This window comes from Propithecus coquereli, unplaced genomic scaffold, assembly GCF_000956105.1.
Source record: "Propithecus coquereli isolate 6110/MARCELLA unplaced genomic scaffold, Pcoq_1.0 Scaffold50, whole genome shotgun sequence".
In the NCBI taxonomy this organism is placed as follows: domain Eukaryota; kingdom Metazoa; phylum Chordata; class Mammalia; order Primates; family Indriidae; genus Propithecus; species Propithecus coquereli.
The window spans coordinates 6,206,128-6,221,767 of NW_012150841.1; the positions used below are offsets into that span (position 1 = coordinate 6,206,128).

General features: G+C 40.0%; 1 protein-coding gene across 1 annotated transcript in view; it reads left to right on the plus strand.

Moving 5' to 3' along the window:
- Positions 1 to 6,181: 6,181 nt before the first annotated feature.
- POLA1 (polymerase (DNA directed), alpha 1, catalytic subunit) overlaps positions 6,182 to 15,640 on the plus strand; it is a 280,574-nt gene continuing 271,115 nt past the window's right edge. Inside the window, exons 1-4 of the mRNA XM_012656317.1 lie at positions 6,182 to 6,206; positions 10,707 to 10,831; positions 13,335 to 13,431; positions 14,499 to 14,579. Of these exons, the coding sequence (XP_012511771.1) occupies positions 6,182 to 6,206; positions 10,707 to 10,831; positions 13,335 to 13,431; positions 14,499 to 14,579 (328 nt within the window). The remainder of the gene's footprint in view (positions 6,207 to 10,706; positions 10,832 to 13,334; positions 13,432 to 14,498; positions 14,580 to 15,640) is intronic.

Sequence of the window (15,640 nt, forward strand, 5' to 3'; positions counted from 1 at the left end):
TAGATCACCACTGTTTTTTGTGGCTGAGTAGAACTCCATGGTATACATATACCACATTTTATTAATCCACTCATGTATTGATGGGCACTTGGATTGCTTCCACATCTTTGCAACTGTGAATTGTGCTGCTATAAACATTCCAGTGCAGATGTCTTTTTTATAGAATGTCTTTTTTTCCTTTGGGTAGATGCCCAGTAATGGGATTGTTGGATCAAATGGTAGTTCTACTTGTAGCTCTTTGAGGTATCTCCTCATTACTTTCCACAGAGGTTGTACTAGTTTGCATAATTCTTTCTTAACTTCATTTCAATACCTTTAATACTTCCCAGATGATTTCTAGTTTTGCATTCCCAAGTGTTAGTTCATGCTGGTTTTATTCACAATGACCTTGCATGTTTATACTGTGAGCCAGGGCTCAGTTATCACAAAGAATCTGCCCATTGGTCAATAATTCATGTTAGATCATTTGAGGGCATGAATCTAACATTGCTCTCTAGGAGGGTGGGACCAAGAGCATTATGCATGAGTGGGTTTGAGAAAAGGGTACAGATGCAGGATGGCTAAAATTAACTCTACATAAAAGTAGTACTCAAAGATGGTTAATTCTCACTCTAAGTTCTTGGTTCAATTAGTGCTTTTTAGTTAAGAGATAGATGCAGATATCTCTGTTTTTATTGTTTGTTAATTGATTGATTTTCATGGCCATTCTAAGCAAATAGAATTTTCTGCCTGGAAGTCACTAGGGCTGTGTAGTTTAGAATTCAAGTCATTCAAGGATGTAGCCTCTAGACTCGGTGTTTCATATTCTGGTTTCCAAGATTAAGACTCACAGGGCATAACGTGTGGCAACATATCTACATGGGTAGCACACATTTAGATTGCTTTTGGTTTTTCTGGAATCAGATAATAGCTGAATTATTACTAACAGATATGAAATGGAATAGTTATGAAGTAAAATAATTAATGGCCAATTCTAGTATGTCGCTCCCCTCCTCTCAATTTAATAGATCTAGCAAACTATACCTTACAACATGATTATTTTGTCTGAAAGGGATTAATGAATAAAAATGCCCAGTTTTTTTTTTTTTTTTGAGACAGAGTCTCACTCTTTTGCCTGGGCTAGAGTGAGTGCCGTGGCGTCAGCCTAGCTCACAGCAACCTCAAACTCCTGGGCTCAAGTGATCCTCCTGCCTCAGCCTCCCGAGTAGCTGGGACTACAGGCATGCGCCACCATGCCCGGCTAATTTTTTCTATATATTTTTAGTTGTCTGATTAATTTCTTTCTATTTTCAGTAGAGACGGGGTCTCGCTCTTGCTCAGGCTGGTTTCGAACTCCTGAGCTCAAACAATCCGCCCGCCTCGGCCTCCCAGAGAGCTAGGATTACAGGTGTGAGCCACCGCGCCCGGCCTTAGTTCATTTTTTAATGAGTAAATACTGTGAGACAAGACAGAGATGTATTTATGAAGGTCAAGACTCATAGGGATGTTCACTGGTTAGGGAGCATGTGTCTGTGGGATTGTGGTCTGGGAGTGCCAAGTGCTGGCTTGTTGTAGGGAAGACCCTTCTTGGTCCCACTGTTCAAGGTCTTGTGCTTAGTGTTGTGGGTATTGACTGGATTTCCTTAGAACACTCAGAGATGGTCTCTGGGGGAAGATGTACTTCACTTAAACTCATAAGAAACATGTTCTAACTAGAATAAACATCTATTAATTGATAGTGGGGACCGTTACTTTCCAAATGCTGGAATGCTGTGATCCTCTGTCTAGCATTCTTCTGCCCTAATATTTAAGTATCTGAAATACTAACCAGGAGATTTCTTGATGAGCATGGAATGAGAATAAAGAAAATAAATGGAATAGTGTGCCAGCCAGGGATATTAGTTGCAAGTTGACTTCTGGCTGACTTAAGACAAGAGAAGGGGGGAGAGGAAAAGGAGGAACAGGAGGAGAAAGAAGAAGAGGAGCAGGAGGAGAGGGAGGAGAAAAAGAAGGAGAAAAAAAAGACTCTTATGAGAGAATATTAGGTAGTTCACAGAATCACTAGGAAGCCCGGAGAACCAGGCTGAAGTGGGAAAGCCCAAAGGTAGACTTTGAAGCCAAAATCACTGGCAAAATCACACCTCTGAGCAGTCTGGAAAGGGGCATCCTAGCCATTTCTGCCATTGTAAGTGGCCCAGACATTGGCCTTTGCAGTGGCTCTGGAGCCATTGCTGCCAATCAGGAAATGCCCCTGACACAAAGGAATGTCCCTGTTTTTTGTGAGACTAGCTCCAAATTCAGAATCTCTTGTGGAAATAGCCAAGTTTAAAATGTGTTCATGCTGTAGCTGGTGGGGTTGCTGGGACAAAAATATATTCAGCTTCTAAAGTGATAGACAAGTCTGCTCCCCCAAAACCCAGAATGTAGGAAATTCTTCGGACACAGGAAGGAAGCATCAGGTATTGGGCAGCCAAAATAATGACAAATGTCCACTATGAATTATTTAAGGGGTTATTTGTCCTCAACATCAGGAAAACCTAATGTGTATATGTATGTATGTATGTACGTATATCTATTTAGGGGCCATATCCAAATAGTTTGCTTTTCTCCCCAGTGTCTCTGTCCCTTAGGCAATGTTAGATCCATTTATTTGTATCTCTTTGTTCCCTGATTTTCTGTGTGTCATCCATTTTTGCTTTAGAGGTGATGTGGAGTCTATAATTAAGCCAAAATATCTCCCCGCATTGTGTGTTGATTCAGTTAGTCTCAGCCTCAGAATTGTTGCTGTGAAGCAAAGGACTCAACCAAATACCATGAGGATCACACAGCATAGGCTCCTCACGAGCACAGGGTGCCTCACAGGACCAGAACGGCAGATGCCATCCAGAGAGGTGTGCTTTGTCCAAAGCAGCGGGGACGCATCATGGATTGTGCTCCAGGACCGAGGAGGCCCTGCCCCACTGCCACTATGCCTTTTTATAGGCAAGTAAGGCAAGAGAGAGGCTTTGCAAGTTAGGTGGATGAGGAAATGGTTTGAACCTGGGCACTGCCAGCTACCCTAAGGAGTTGCACATTCTCTCCTATTACCTGGAATCCTTGTGGGACATCGAGAGCATATGCAGTCCTTCTCACTGCCGGCCTATTTTCAGGTAGCAGATAATCCTTTCTCCACAGCTGCATATAAGCAGCATTACCTCGTTGGGCTCTGCATCTTTGCATGGCCACAAAGCTGATTTTGTCAATAGACCCACAGACAGGCCCAGAGGCCAGATTCATGCTAACAAACTCACACTGATATTGAAACAAGATTGCTAATTTATTGCTTTGCAGTGAGAACTACATCTGGCAGGCATGCCAGAATATAAATCCGGTTGGCTGGTTCTCTCCCCAACTAGGAAAAAAATATCTAGTTTATAAAAGAAAGTTTGCCTGAGGAGTAGGAAACCATTGCAAGGGAAGTTGTTTTTCTTTACCACCTTATCCCTAGGGCCTTGAATAGTGTCAGAAAGATAGTAGGCATTCAATAAACATTTGTTGAATGAATAAATGCTATGCCAAGTTATTCACATAGTGTTAACTGTCACTGCCATTGAAATGAGATAGACACCCACTTATCAGATACAGTTGCACAACGGAAAAAAGTATCAGCCTTGGAGTTACATAAATAAGAGCCTGAATTCGCAGTCTGCTATTTACCTTACTGAGTTTCCATTTCTTCATAAGTAAAAGAAGTATAATCTATAGAATTAGGTTTGGCCAAATATAATAAGGACGTCAGAAACAGTGGCTTTGAATATTATAGATGTTTATTTCTCTCTCATGTAGAAGAAGTCCGGAGGTAGGCACCCCAAAGATGACGTGGTGGCTTCGTGGATGTTGGGGACCCAGGCTCTAATTATTCTGTTCCACTATCTCAGTGCATGACTTTCATTTTCATTTAGCTCATGATTTAAGATGGCTGCTGAAGCTTCAGCCATCACATCTTTCTCTCAAAATAAATAAATAAATAAAGCTCTAATTTGTACCATTTGCCAGTTTCCATTGCATAATAGTCCCACTATGACTGATTTCAAGCTGCCAACAGTTTAACAGGCAGATTAAAAAATTCCCATATATGTAATAATCAGCTCTTGGGAACCTCCAACTGTCCCTCTGACACACTTCCCTTCCTGCTTGGTGGTAGTGGAGTGGCCATAGGCATTTTAAGATTCTACTATGGGGAAGTTGAGTTGATGTTGCATTTAGTTTAGGCTTAATGTCATCTATTTATGTGAGTTGAAGGCAGTTTCATATATACTTAAGTTATTGATAGACCTCCTGGGGTAGGAATAGTTTCCAGAAATATTCCTACCCCACTGTGCTGACCTGCCTGGAGTTGTGACATGAATGTGCAGGGCCAGATAGCATATCATATGAAAGTTTCCTACAGGTCCTTGCCCCCAAAGTATGTGGGTAGTTGTCTTAGTCTGTTCAGTCTGCTATAACAAAATACCATACCCAAAACGGGGTGGCTAATAAACAGAAATATATTTTTCATAGTTCTGGAGGTTGGGAAGTTCAAGATCAAGGTACCGGCAGATTTTGGGCCTGGTGAGGGCCCACTTTCTGGTTTATAGATGGCACCTTCTTGCTGTGTCCTCACATGGCAGAAGGAGCAGCCACTCTGGGGCCTCTTTTATAAGTACACTAACCCCATTCACGAGGGCTCCCCCCCTCATGACCTAATCACCTCCCAAAGCTTCTACCTCCTAATACCATCACATGGGTGAGTAGGTTTCAATATATGAATTTTGGGAGGACACGTTCAGACCATAGCAGTAATGAAACAACAAAAAGATGTGGAATGCTCAGAGTTATAAGTTGGCATGTGGGAAATGATCAGACATGTGAAATTATTAAGGTAAGGATTTGGTTCTTATTGATGTCTAGCCAAAATGGTTCTCTCCTGTTAGGAATAAACTTGATAATAAAACTATAAAAGTTCCAACAATTTTTAAAAGGGAAATGTAGGCATAAATCTGTCCTAGTACTTCAAACAGCCAGTATGTCTAAGTGTGAATTACTACATGTTACATATCACAACATATGGATCATATCTTAACATGATATTAAATGAGTATGAAGCTGAAAGAAAAATTTCTAAACAATCAGAAATTAAGAAACAAACATTGATCAATCATGCTAGAGAACAGACTGAATTATCTTTATATTTTCTTTAGAGAAAATATTACAAAATTGTCATATGAAGAAGGGATCAACAAACATGTGGGCAAAAACGTGGGAAAAACTATTACAAATGTGTAGTAGGCATTACTCAATAAAAATACGTTATACCTATGTGGAAAAAGATAAAATGAAATGCATACATTACATGCCTTGTACCATACACAAGAATCTAACACCCTTTTTGTCTTTCATAACATTGACATTTTGGAGGAGTCCAGGCCAGATGTTTTGTAGATTGACCTAGACTTTGAGTACATCTGATTGTTTCTTCGTAGTTAGATTCAGGTTAGACATTTTTTGCAAGAGGACCACATGGGCGATGTTGTTCCTTTTTCAAGTGCATCACACCAGGACGCATATGGGGTCAGATCGCCACTTATTGGTGATGGTAGTTTTGGTCATTTGGTTAAGATGGTGCACATCCTTTAAGTGGTGATATGCATATATATATATCTGTAAAATCACACAGCGACTATGTTCACACTCTGAGAAGCTAAGTATGAGGCAAAACTTAAAGTTCGCAGCAGGAGGCAGTCGCTTTCCCAGACTCTGGGAAAAAAACGGTCCAACCACGCCCACGCTCCTGCCCGCCCGCGCCTCTTTTCACGGAAAATCAACTCTCAGAACCAGAGAGCCCCCTACTCACACGAGCCCAAATCTTTTCCTATCAGCATGCGTGCGCTTGCGCAATCTCCAGGCGGCTCCTTTGCAGGGCCCGACCGCTTCTTTCTGCTGCTCTCCTCCGGCCTCCCCCCTCCCACAGCTCTAGCTTTTCCCTAAAGGGTCATCACAGGGCGCCAAACGCTGGCCCGCGAGAAGGCCGGGGGTGGGGCTGGGCGCAGCGCGGCACGTCAGTGGCCTTCCGGGCGGAAGTCCGTAGCCTCCCGAGCAGCTGATTGGCTTTTGGGCTGGCGCCTGTCTCAACCCCCGCGCCAGTTTCGTGCTGGTTGGCGCGGAATCGGTGGAGTCTGGGGCCATGGCGCCCGTGCACGGCGACGACTGCGAGTTGGGAGCGAGTGGTGAGGGACGACTCCGCGCGCGGGGCTCCGGGTTGGCACCGTGGCATGATTGCGGGTGGTGGAGTTCAGGGAGGGAGGTCTCTGCTTTATTTTTTTTTTTCTGAGGGAGACACGCGTGCCTGGGTTACCCCGCGGGTCTGTTTGGGCTCAGACTTTGGTCGTCTCGGGCGAGGGCCCTTCTGGCGTCGGACAGGGTTTCCTTGCGGGACTGTTTGCTCTTGGCAAACCAGAACTGCAGGATTTTTTTTGTTTCGAATGCTGTCTCACCCCTGCTACTGATGGTCTCTGCAGTCGCTTGCCTTTTTATTTATTTATTTTTTTGGTGAGTTGCACCCACGTGCTGGGCATAACTTCATGGAGACTGGCCCCGGTGGGGCACTGTCTTGGCTGAAAGTATTTTACTGCTGCCATCCCAAGTATCCGCTTGAGGGCTAGGACAGAACAGACGTGTGCCCTCCTTTTTAGGAACTCCCAGGAAAATTATTATACATTGTAACTGAGCAGGAAAGAAAGCTCTAAGCGCTGTCACCAGTACAAACGCATTTTGTCTTTTTAGGTAATGGGTTTCTACTTTATGCATTAACAGTTTTTCTTTCACATTCTTCTCTGGAAAGTTCTTCAAGTGTTGCATAGAAATAGTGTTCACAATCTAGTCATTTCTGGTGAAGTTTCTAAAAAGAAATGCATCCATTCAGCAGCATTTCGGATACCCTGTGTATCACTCAGTTTGTCAGTGGTAATCTTTTATTTCCAAAAATAGAATACAAAAATGCAAATGGCTTTGTCTGATTTCTGATCAGTGTTCAACTAAAGTGTGACTTAACTTCAGTGAACTTCTAACTTAAAATCAGATTCTTCATTTTGTTAGCTCAAGTGTCACATCTCCTGTCACTCAGATACATCACCATTAATGAGAACTTATTTCCTAATCAGCTTCCTTTGCATTCACCTAGTTGCGAATTACAGATTTCAATTTGTTCTTCTAGCCTTTCGTTTTTTAAGACAATTTATTTTGGAGAGACGGCTAGCCTGGATTACAAATGGGTTGTAGGATGTGAGTATGTGAACAGTCTTTGTAGCCATCTATCAGTGATTTGCCACTAAGCCCTTTCTTCACCCTAAAATCTGTATGTCATCCGTGAACATCAAGAAAATCACTCTCTGGAGGATACTGTGCAATCTTGAGACCCCTCTTAAGTCATGGTGTTGATTAAGTAGTTGCTGGGGACTTGTGACTGGAATTTTTCCTTTAGGGCAGACTGAAAGGTTGTTACCTGAAAGACTGTTGCAGGCTACTGTGTCTGCTTTTGTGGAGGGTGGAGATACATGGTAATTTTGAGCCAAATATTTAAACCTTTGTAACTGTATTTTTTTCATGCTTATTCTTTTCTGCTAACTTGGCTACAGGAAGCATTGACGATATATTCCAAAAAAGAAAATCCAGGGGTTTTTTCTTGAGTATTAGAAGGTGGGGCACCTTGAAAATGGCAGTGAAAAGTTGAAAAGTCTGTAAGTAGCTGCTATTATTAATGTATATGAAAAGAGATAAGGGGAAGTTTAATGATCAAAAAAGTGGATACAATGGTTTATTCATTTGTTCACTGAGCAAATATTTATTATGTATCTACCAGGAATAGGCATTCTGCCAGGCTGTGGCATTAAAATGGTGAGTAGCCTGGACATAGTTTCTGTCTTCGTGAAGTTGAATTATAACTGTATAATTATATACAGTGCTATATTGAGGCTTCCCTGAGAAAACTGCTTTACTTTATTTTTGCATTCTGAAGCTAGACTGTGATACTGCTAGGTATGGTGTGTGTGCGGGGTATGTGTGTATATGTTTGACTATCCTGCATCCGCATACACACAGAGACATTAAATGAGCTTCCCCTATATTGCTAAGTGCAAAGTATGATAGGCATCCTCATATAATCCTTAACAGTTTTTTTGAAGCAGACGTGATTATCTCCATTTCACAGATGAGGACCCTGAGGCTCTGCATTAGAGTCCTTAATTGTAAGCTGCAGGAACCAACTGTAGCTAATTTAAACAAAAAAGGAATGTATTAGAAGTATATGTGTTTTTCACAGAAACTCCAGGAGGACCGGAAAGCTAGTCTGGGGGTTGCTTAGCTAGGAACAGTAATTGAAAGTGTGTCAGAAAACTGGGCCAGTAAGGAGATCATTGGCAATCTTGAGCAAATACTTGATGCTATAGCTTGTACTTTAGGACATTGCTTCACTGTTGCTCCAGGTTCTCAATCCTTCTGTAGCTACTGCTGCTTCTAGAATCTTCCTTAAGCCCCCCTCCTTTCCTTGTGACACTAGCTTCTGATTTAAAATGTAAGCAGGTGTTCCTGATTGGTAGAGCCTATTTTATGTGACCATGCCCCGGCTACAAGGATGTCTGGGAAAGAGCATCTACCTTTTCAGCTTCTGTAGTGGGACATAGGCTCTGCATCCCTTCAAGACTTATAAGGGGGGAATTTCACAGTTTCAGATGTTAGGTAGCTTACGACGAGATAGTTGTCCACTGCTTAACTGCTGCTTCTCCCTAATCGGGTTCTCCTACTCATTCTACACTCTCATGTCGAATTTATCTTGCACACTGACTTTTTCTCAGTTTCTTAATAAACCTTGCACTTTCATCCCTTTGTAATTTGACTCATGCCTCTTCCTCTGCTTGTGCTACTTTTTACCCTGTTCTTTGGTGGTGAAATTCTACTTTTTCTAGGCTTGTATTGGAAACCTCCCCTGTGAAGCCTTCCCTGATTTCCTAGGCAAAGTCCATGGCTCTTTTTGCTGTGTTTCTTCAGTAGTGTGTTCTTACCTCTTCTATGGCATCATGTTTATATTATGATTGTAGTCTCAGGTACTTTTTCTGTACTTGACTGTAGCCCCTTGAGGACAGGCAACTCTGTCTTATTTGTAATTGCACCCCAAACCCTGTGTAGTGGAACATTGTTGTCCATGGAGTAAGTCCATTTGAAGACCTATGGATTTTGTCAGGAATCAAGGGAATCTTGAAGGGGATACACTGAGGCCAGCTTTTCACTTTTAGTGGTCATGTTTAATAATCTCTCAAATCTTTTCATGTAGGCCTGCTCATGATTTTTGAAATCATTTGAGTGACACGCAAGATTTTGTGGCTGTCATTATTAAGTACTTGCATTCCTTAATTTTTACTTAATGTCTTTCTGAAAATGGATTTAAAAGTCAAATGTGAGAGTCAAACAATAGACTGAGATGTTACAAAGAGAGATTCCATTTCTAGAGAGCTAGAAAAAAACAAGATCTCTAATTATGCTTCACCTTTAAGATGTAGTTTTCAACAGTTTATTGCCAGCATTTAGTGCATGTTCTTTAAATTGTATCTTCTATTTCAGTCAAATAGCTTAATGTTGTTGTGAACATTCCAGTGGGGTTGGAGCTTTTAGGATGCCTCTTATCAATACTTCTCCTTTTCTGTGCCTACTCCTTTTTATAAATTAATTAGCACCAAATACAATAAAATACTCCATTTTACAGACATAGATGACAGTCATGCTAAGCCTAAACTCATGGCTGACCGGCAGCACTATAGTGCTTGACTTGGTTATTCATCAACTGGTTTATGAAAGTCGTAATTCTGTGGAGGAATTCTTTTTAGTATGTGTGTGGAGTGGTCAGTTTATAATGACCAAAAGCATGAATAATTCAAGGGTTAAATGAATGAACACTGAGATCCCCTGGTAGTTCAGTAATTTTTGACAAAACACATTTTAATCTTTGTAATTTTTTTACTGTCATCCTATAATATTATAACCAACTGGGGCCTTTAAATTAGTGATGGAATCAAGAATCTCCTCAGTGCTGTCTGTCTTAAATTCCCCCAGTTTCCAATCTATTCCTCCTTTGAAATTCCAGGTACTTTATCTGAACTTCTATTAGGACATGCATTACTTACTTCTAAATATTATTTTAGAGCCAGTTGCTACTTACCTCCCAAATTAGATTATAAGTTCTGTAAGTAAAGGGACCATGTCTTTTTGATCTTTGTGTCTTTAATAATGCCTAGTACTTTGCAAAGAGCAGATGCTCCTTAAAGTCTTGATTAACAGAATACAAAATGAATTGTCTTTCTTTTATAACACACTGGATTACTTGTGGCTTGTCATTTCTGATGGAAAGATTATGGACTAGCTAATGGCTGATCTCCCTTCTCTAGTGTCTCCATAGGATATCAGTTGAATTGGGGACGTTCCTCTTTTTGGAGCAAAAAAATAACAGTGGTTTCAGTTTTAACTGGATCTTAGAGAAAATTTCTGAAGGCACACATCTGCATATTTGGCCATGAGCTTTGGGAATGATTTACGTTGTTAAAAGTATCCATTTGTATAATATTAAAATTGTGTGTTGCTATTGGCAAGAAATGTTCCTTTGTTTTTGAGGGAAGATGACTGACACTTTTGTAACATAGTCTATAAATTTGGCTTTCTTCCAGCTGTGTCAGATTCAGGGAGTTTTGTAGCTTCTCGAGCCCGGCGAGAGAAAAAATCAAAGAAAGGGCGCCAAGAAGCTCTAGAAAGACTAAAAAAGGCTAAAGCTGGTGAGAAGTATAAATATGAAGTAAGTAACCATTTTTCTTTTTTTTTCTCCTGTGCTTCATTTAATTCATAGCTTGCAATTAGTTTTATGTCACCTTTGCCCCGATTAGAAATATTAATATATTCCACCCTCTTACAATATTTTTTAATGTTGAACATTCATGGGCTTGAGATAGGTTTACAGATTATGAAGAGTACTCAACTCTTAAAGTTTCTATAAGGCACTTTACACATGATTTGAAAATTCCAACATGAAAGGACATAGCTATATATTCTTCCTTACTGAGCATACTGTATCTCGGATAAGTCCTATGGCTTTGTTGGGGTAACTTGGAGGTACTTTTACTTTACTCTTAAGGTATCGAATGGTCTAGCTAAGCACTACTTCTCCTTGGAGAGAATTGTTCTTCCCAATCTCATTTACAAGGGGAGTAGCAGTGGGGACTTGGACCTTACTTCTGCCATGTCCTGCTTATAAGATTGAATGTGATGATCTTTTGGCCATTTTCTTCTAGCCACTGTTTGTGGCCTGCAGGTAAAGAAACAGAGTGGCTACCCTCTGCACAACATTGTCTAGCTTCACCTTCAGTGTTCCCTGAGTATCTTAATTGCCTTAAGGCTAGAAAGTGATTAATCAATACTAGAAAATAATAATATCAATAACAACAACTGATGTACATTTTGAACTGATACACTGTTCTAAGTGCTTTTTGCAGTATACTTACTTGTTTAATCCTTGCAATAACCAAATGAAATTAGATGCTGTGATTAACAACATTTTGCAGGTGAGATATTTGAGGCACAGAAAGTTTAGTGAGGTCACAGTGGCAGATGCTGTTTTGAACCCAGGCATTCTGGCTTTAGCATATGCATATTCTATAATCTATATTTTATTGGGCAACTAAGCAAATAGTAGATTTTTGCCATTTGGCACCATTTGTTCAAGTTAAGTGAGACAGCCAGATCATAAAGGGTTGCTAAAAGGATTATAGTAAAGCAGGAGTAAAGCATTTTTAAGTAGGTACTTCTGTAAAGGAGTTCTGTGGGACATTTCAGATGTTGGCACAATGTGGCTAATTTCCCTTTAAACACTGTGCTGTTAATTGTATGGCTCTAAGAGTTCATGCTGAGCAGTAACAATGTTGTTTTTAAAGATAGAGTTAAAATGACATTTTACTCGAAATGATTTTTAAAAATAGTTTTCTGATCTCTTCTTGATAGTATATAAGTGAATTATTTATTAATACATAGGCGACAAAGTATGTCTTCAACCAAAATAATTGTGCCGGTTCCCCTCCACCAGAAAAAAGAAAATTGGTCAGTATGGTAATATTAATTGGACTAGTTTGCATCAGGGTTGTTAAAAACTTAATTTGATAGGGCAGGTAGTTTCTGTTACCAGCTGGTCAAAGGCCAAATCATTATTCACCAGTGATCCCTGTAGCATAGGTTAAAAAGGAGGTGAAAACTAAGCCTAATCCTATAATTATTATAAGCCTTGTAGCTGTGGCAGAAATCCAGTCACCTCTGGCCATCAGACTTTCAAAGCTCTGTGTCCAAGTTTTTTCCTAGGTTGTTAACTCTTCAAGTGGAGTTAGTAATTTTCCCCACACCCCATTTGACAAAGGAAGAACTCTTGCGAGAAGGGGGGATTTTTAATAAGGTATCTATGAGATCTTACTAACCAGCCCACCAGATTCCCATCTGGGAAGTCAGTGGCCTGTCACCATGGACAGCTGTAGCAGTAGTGTGTATCTGTTTTGTTTGTTATTTTAACTATGCAGGGATGATCTGCTTTATTCATACCAATAGCTGATGGTGCTCTGACCCTCTGGCAGTCAGGCCGCCAGTGTGATTGGAGAACCTGCCACTCTCTGGACTTGCTTTTCAAATAGCTCAGCATTTAAGTCCCTATGCAGTTTCAAGACCTGAGGATGATGGGGGATCAGTGGTAATGCAAACAGGGATCACTCAAAAACCATTTCTAGTTTGCCTGTAGAACATAGAGTATGTTTGTTTTGCTAATTTTTGGAAGAGGATGGATGAGGGGAGATTTTCTTTTTGAATTATATTTGGTTGGTTGAATAGTTATTAAAATTATCATCTGTTCACAGAGCATACGTCAGCTAGTGGAGAGGAAGGTGGCATGCCTTACAGGTTTGCTAAGTATAGGAGAAACCAGTCTAGAAATTACAAGTGAATAATCCCCAAAGCAGCTAATGAAGAATTGGCTATAATTCAGTTTGTTTTTTATGAAGTAGATGAGTAATTGATGGTGTGACAAGTATATTATGCTAATGGAATCGTTTAATATCTTATGTTAACACCCACCTAAAAGGAATACTAAGTTAATTGATGTCTATTTAAGGAAAACCCTGTAGTGGTGTTGAATGTCAGAACTCATGATTTGGTTGCAGCTACTCCTTCAGGCTGCCATTCCAATTTCAGTTTGACAATTTTTTCATGAGAATTGTTTAACACTTTCACTCCATTTGAAGCTTTTTCTCGAACTTGTATAATGGCAGGTTGAGGACTTCACAAGTGTTTATGAAGAAGTTGATGAAGAACAGTATTCAAAGCTGGTTCAGGCACGCCAAGATGATGACTGGATCGTGGATGATGGTACGTGGGGGGAAATTGCCTGCCAGATACTGTGTCATTAAATAATTGCTTCTCGTGGATTCTAATGCAGTGGAGTTGCTGCTTTGCCTAGGCAGATAGATGAAAGGCACAGTTAGAATTTTACCATTGGTTTGGATTTTCCTTAATTATTTGAGGATGAGGAAGCAGAAGAATAGGAAGTTTATTTGGGGATATTTTGAAGAATCTAGGCATATACCTCAGAATATAGTATAAATCCTCCAGGATATAGCTATGTAGGAATTGGGAGGAGCCATGTGCCGGTGGGGCCAACGCACAGCATTTGGAATTAAGAAATGCAGGGTCAAGATTCATCTTGCACACTTTCCAACTGTATGACCTTGGACAGGTCACTTAATCTCTCTGAGCCTTAAGTTCTTCATCTGTAACATGGAGATAAGAAAACCACCTGTCTCCCAGATTTGCTGTGAGGAGTACACAAGGTTCTAGGTATGAAAAGTAACTTGAACAGTGGAAAGCACTGTGGAGAGGCTGGGCCTAATGTTCTTATACCCCTTGTAGAAAGCTCACTGGTTCCTGTTTGCAGGGTCTGACATTTTAGGCATGTGAATACTGACCACAGGGAGGAGATGTAGACTGTGCCTGTGACTCTTTATGTTTCTATAATACTTCTGTAATTGGACTTCGCTATATTGCCAGGTTTCCTTTGTTTGTAGCCTCAGGTGCCTTTCTGGACTTGTGGTAATCTTGACTCTTTCACTTGTTATTTTCTGGTAGAGTAAAACTGCTATAAAGCATCCTATTGTGGCAAACTTTGATGCTGTGGGCCAAATCATTTCCCCAGCTCACCTACCTGGATGTAATATATATCCTTCGGTTTTGATTCCACACCTGCTACGTGAATGCTGTGCCTTGTTTGACACCTGTTTGAACAGGATTCTGTTGCACTTAAAAATAGCACAAGCCAGGAGAACATCTGAGTGGGTTTAAAAGGGGTTTTTGTTTGTTTTTTTTTTTTTCGGTCATGGCTAAAATATTATTGGCCACTTTTAGAAACTTGATCCCAATGTTAAGTTTTATTACTGCAGATGGTATTGGTTATGTGGAAGATGGCCGAGAGATTTTTGATGATGACCTTGAAGACGATGCCCTTGATGTCAGTGAGAAAGGTACCTATATTTTGTTTTCATGAGAATGTCATTTTGAAATTTAAAGAATTATCTAAAATTTGAGATGACTTGCTACTCTGATATAGTTTCCCTTTGAGGGAAGGACCTACCATCATTGATTTTAGGTATAGACTATGTTCCTCTATTGTGAGAAGTGTAGTTATGTAGAAAATTAAATGGAAAAAGCAAAACCACCACCAGGAAATGAAGTTTCATGTCTCTATTATCCAAAGAGTTTGGTCTTTTACTTACTTTGAAATTTTCAGTTCTGTGGTCATTTTAGACTTGCTAATTTTGAGGGCTGCACCAATAAATGATGTCTTTTAATTCCTACTGAAATGATGTATTTATAATTTTAGCTCTTTGATAATTGCATAGTACAATAACAAGGTTTAGAACTAATCAACTCGCTTTGTTTAATTGAAATTTAAAATGATATGAATGAATGTGTGAGATTTTCTTAGCTACACAATCATTGGTAAATTTTTTTTGAGTAAACAAGCCTGATTTAGTTCCTATGAAATGAGAATGGGAAATTCTCTTCAATATGTTTTTTTTAATTTAGTTTGTTAATTATTAGTCTTCCACCACCCAGTGCTAGATTCGGGGTCAGCCAACTATGGCCCACTCACAGCTGGTTTAGTTTTATTGAGATATAATTCACATACCATACAATTCACCCATTTAAAGTGTAAAATTCAGTGGCTTTTAATGTAGTCAGAGAGTTATGCAGCCATCACCGCGATCAATTTTAGAACATTTTTGTTACCCCAAAAGGAAATCATACCTGTTTTTGTAACAGTCTTCAAGCTAAGAATGATTTTCACATTTTTTAAAGAGTGTTTAAAAAAGAGAAAGAAAAATGCAAAGAAGAATATGTAACAGTGCAAGAGAGGTTCATGTGGCCAAAAAGCCTAAAATCTGTACTATCTTGCCCTTTACAGACAGTCTGGACCCTCATTTGCAGATTAACATTTTGCAGCATTTGTTTCCTCTCTCCCTCTTCCCAACCACATACATAGAGACTTTTTTTTCTGGTGAACTTTGTGAATTTCAGAAGT